This window comes from Montipora capricornis, chromosome 10, assembly GCF_036669925.1.
Source record: "Montipora capricornis isolate CH-2021 chromosome 10, ASM3666992v2, whole genome shotgun sequence".
Lineage (NCBI taxonomy): Eukaryota > Metazoa > Cnidaria > Anthozoa > Scleractinia > Acroporidae > Montipora > Montipora capricornis.
Genome location: NC_090892.1, coordinates 55,157,320 through 55,161,208, shown reverse-complemented (window position 1 = coordinate 55,161,208; position 3,889 = coordinate 55,157,320). Strand labels below are relative to the sequence as shown.

General features: G+C 38.5%; 1 protein-coding gene across 1 annotated transcript in view; it reads left to right on the top strand.

Annotated features, from left to right (window-relative positions):
* Positions 1–1,998, top strand: part of LOC138019130 (mitochondrial inner membrane protein OXA1L-like) — a 6,048-nt gene extending 4,050 nt beyond the window's left edge. Inside the window, exons 6-7 of the mRNA XM_068865802.1 lie at positions 341–494; positions 1,423–1,998. Of these exons, the coding sequence (XP_068721903.1) occupies positions 341–494; positions 1,423–1,772 (504 nt within the window). The 3' untranslated portion in view covers positions 1,773–1,998. The remainder of the gene's footprint in view (positions 1–340; positions 495–1,422) is intronic.
* Positions 1,999–3,889: the final 1,891 nt, after the last annotated feature.

The following is a 3,889-nucleotide window of genomic DNA, read 5'->3' as shown; positions in this document are numbered from 1 at the left end:
ACATCAACACAATGGCTAAAAGACCATAAATAATCATGCTGCACATGCGGCACAGATTTTAGTTCATATTTTTGCGGCCCTCTATATAGCGACGACGTGAAATCACCAAATTTTAGGTTTTGACGACAATGTGAGCAAGCAACAGAGAATCTTTCATTCTCTATTTTCAGTCTGAAACTGCTTGTACCAATTTAGTTTCAGGATACTTCGCCCACATTGTATGACGTGAACTAGATGGAATAATCGCAAAAGACTTGAGCAAAGTTATATTCTAAGGTGACGCTTTTGTGGATGTTGCCATCGTGTCGCTTTGTTTCATGAATTCCTTTTTGTTTTTCAGGCGATCTTTGCTTACTGGGTAACATCCAACTTATTTACAGTAGGGCAAGTTGCAGTACTGTCACATCCTGCAGCAAGAAAAGCAATGGGGATTCCAGAAATGGTGGCTTATCAAAGTGACAATAGTGGCAACTTTTGGGAAAACATGAAGGCTGGTTAGTTATCACAGACATTTTTGTGTTCTAAAACTCCACTCGCTTATTGGATGCATGATCGTGATCTGTTTTTCACAGAGCTTAGTAAAAATTAATGTCTTTCATGAAAATTGAAAAGGAAAACATTTTACTCCTACCGAGATAGTCTGAAGAATTTTTATTTATTTATTTATTTTTGTACAACTTCACTTACAAGAGGCCATTTTCGAAATATCAAATATTCAGCTTGATAGTGAGGCAGTGAGGACAAAAACAATAGAAACACGTTGGAATGAATGTGGAAAATATTTACATATCATCCACTTTCCTTTGTCTTTGTCCTCACTGCCTCATATCGAAAAAGGCCTATTCCAAAGACTACCTGATTACATACGAACGAAAAGGAAACATAATGATGATTATAGACAAAGAAAAGAAACAAAATGCAAGAAGTCACTAAAATACACATTGCACATTACTTACTTACTCATTACCAACAAATTAAGGAGGTTACATAAAATGTGGAAAAAGGTAAAATGTGCCTTATTAAAACAAAGCCGGATGCCAACACCCATTTCTTATTGAATTTTTACGCAGTAGAAAATTCCAGTTAAAATAAACAAGTGTCTTTTTAAAATGAGAACTTAAAACTTGGGTCACTTAGTGTTTAGTTGACATAGTTTTGAAATCCAAAGAAAAAAAAAGAATTGTTTTTTCGGCCGTAGTAGCACTTTAAGTGTATATGTAACGCTGGGACAATGTACAGGTTTGTGGAGAGAGAAAAACCTCTTGAGCCAGAGGAGAGAACGAACAAGCTCAACCCACGCAGTGACGCAGAGTCCTTGAAGCGAACCTAGGCCACATTGGCGCCATCCCTACACCTATCCCTGATCCTTCCAACACCGTGCTACAAGTGCACAGTTCTGATTTCATGCTACTTGTTTTCTAGGCTACACAAACTCACAGGAAGTTGCCTATATTAAACACGCCGAAAAAATGAAGCGACAGAGACAAAAAGCTTTGGGTGAGGCTCCCTTGGAACCCACCTACGAGTTGAACCCAAGGGTAAAGCAAAACATGGAAATATTCCAGAGTGTACAAAATGAATATGGACAGTCTCACCAATCAACTATCGATGCTGGTAGCCCTGGGCAGCCAGAAGTGAAAGACCCGGACTTTAAGCCCAAGAGAGTGAAGTTCAACCAGGACATTTTTAGTGGGGCGATGAGCAGACAAGCTAAGAAAGAAAAACAGAGAGAAAGAGATCGGCTGAGGAATAGACCGGGAGGAATAATGTGAACTTATTCTTTTGATAGGTGGCTTACCAACATGATGCAGCTGTATAAAGGGGCTGACTTAAAGAACATTTTAAAAACTCCTAATGCTTGGAAAGAAGTTGAAGACTTGGCAATTTCCTGGTTCTCGAAAGAGCATCAAGGCATTAAATACTGCAACATCAGTGAAGATAAAATTTTTGCATACACATAAATATAAAACTAAGGAGTAAAAGTATGTAAAGTATGAAAATGTACAAAAGGGGGTGTTAAAAACATGCTAGAATAAAAATGGATTAATCCATCCATGTTTTAATCCATTTTTATTCTAGCATGTTTTTAACACCCCCTTTTGTACATTTTCATACTTTACATACTTTTACTCCTTAGTTTTATATTTATGTGTATGCAAAAATTTTATCTTCACTTTTAAGCTTGATAATGACCGAAGTTCGGTCGAAACGTCGCGCATTTTACCCGGTAATTTTTACCTCAATTTGTTTTAAAAAGCCTTTACTTATAAGAACATCAGTTTTAGAGCTATTGCTTCAAATGCAAAAACATACACTGTGCTACATGTAATGTGTGGTTTTACACTGATATTTGGGAGGGCCAGATGCAAATTCATGTTTTTTCTCCCTTGTATGTGATAGAAGAAACAGAGAGAGCCTGGGTTCAAGTTTGAAAAATGTAGCAACTCTCTTTGAGAATTTCTGAAATCTCGCAATTAACTGTTTTTGTCAAATTAAACCGAACTGACATTTCAGCATGTAAAACCAGTCCCCCGATCATCCCTTTTTTTTGTACACCTGGGAAAATCCAGTTTCCTCGCCTTCAATATCACCCAACTCAGTTCCCTGTGTGTTTGTGTAACATGTACCACAGACAACCCAGTTTATGCTCATGCAGCATCTGGTTTCACTCTGTTCCAAGATACTTATCATATATTCAACGCTGGGTGATATTATATGATTATCGTTATTTCTCTCTCGAGAACTTGTTGGAATATCCATGACAATAGTCAAAAAGAAGGGCGTGATAACCATATAGACCACTTTCATAAATGGCGACCACCTCTGCATTATTTTGTATTTATTTTTAATTAGACCTACTGCCCTCATTTTGAAACAAATATTCTTTTGAAATTTGCTCGTCATAGCAAGGCTAGAAAGCCTTATTAGCATTAAAACAAAAGAACGTTTTATGTGGCCGCCATTATGAAAGATGTCTATAGGTTACAATAGAGCGATTTTCAGTTGAGTGTCGAAAGTAATTAGCGAATCGCTTTGGTTTATGATTACTTCACTCAGTGATTGGTTCAAAGTTCTCGCGCCATTTTTTCAACCAATCAGAAGTGAAATCAAAACCAATCGAGGCTCGCGTGTGCACATTTCCCGCGCTTCGTGTCGGCTACAAGTAATTACTTCGAGTTTTGATTGTCTCCGTCGTTTTTGATTGGCCAAAGTAATTACTTTGGTTTTGGTTTTACGACACTCAATTGAAAATCAATCTAATCCCTTTGATCATCACCAGGTGTCATAATCGGTTGCCCGTTATGCCATATAAGGACAACGCATGCTCTGGCGCGACATTGGGATCGGATGTCGAAAGATAGAGGTGATCCTCGCGCTTAACTGGACAATTACTCTGTTCAGTGTGAGTTTATCGCGAACTTAATTGGTGAGATGCCATGTTGTTGAATTTACCGTACCCTTCCTTTGACGCGAAATTGTGAGAGCTCGAGCTTTCTTGAATTCGATCGCAGTAGTACTCGCTTTCTAGCGAACCATATAACCTCGAAAATTTCTTTCACTGAAGAAATCAAATCCAACAGAAATTAATATCCGCTTCATCTAATTCCGGAGTTCTGGGTGCATTTCAGTACGATTCTAGATCGGCATCGTGAACTTTACTTGAGCAGTACAGTAACGAGAGGATTTCAAGCATGAAAAGTTGATACTTAAACCGGTGCTCACTTTCCTTTCGTTATTAGGGACCTTTAGATCAAAGGACGAGTACGGGCACGAGTTTTCCGTTCAGAGCATGCGCACTTCAAAAAATATCGGCGTCCAAACTTTATGCGCATGCGCAGTACGGAAATTCGTACTCTTAGGCGTCCTCGTCCTCCGATCTAAAGGTCCC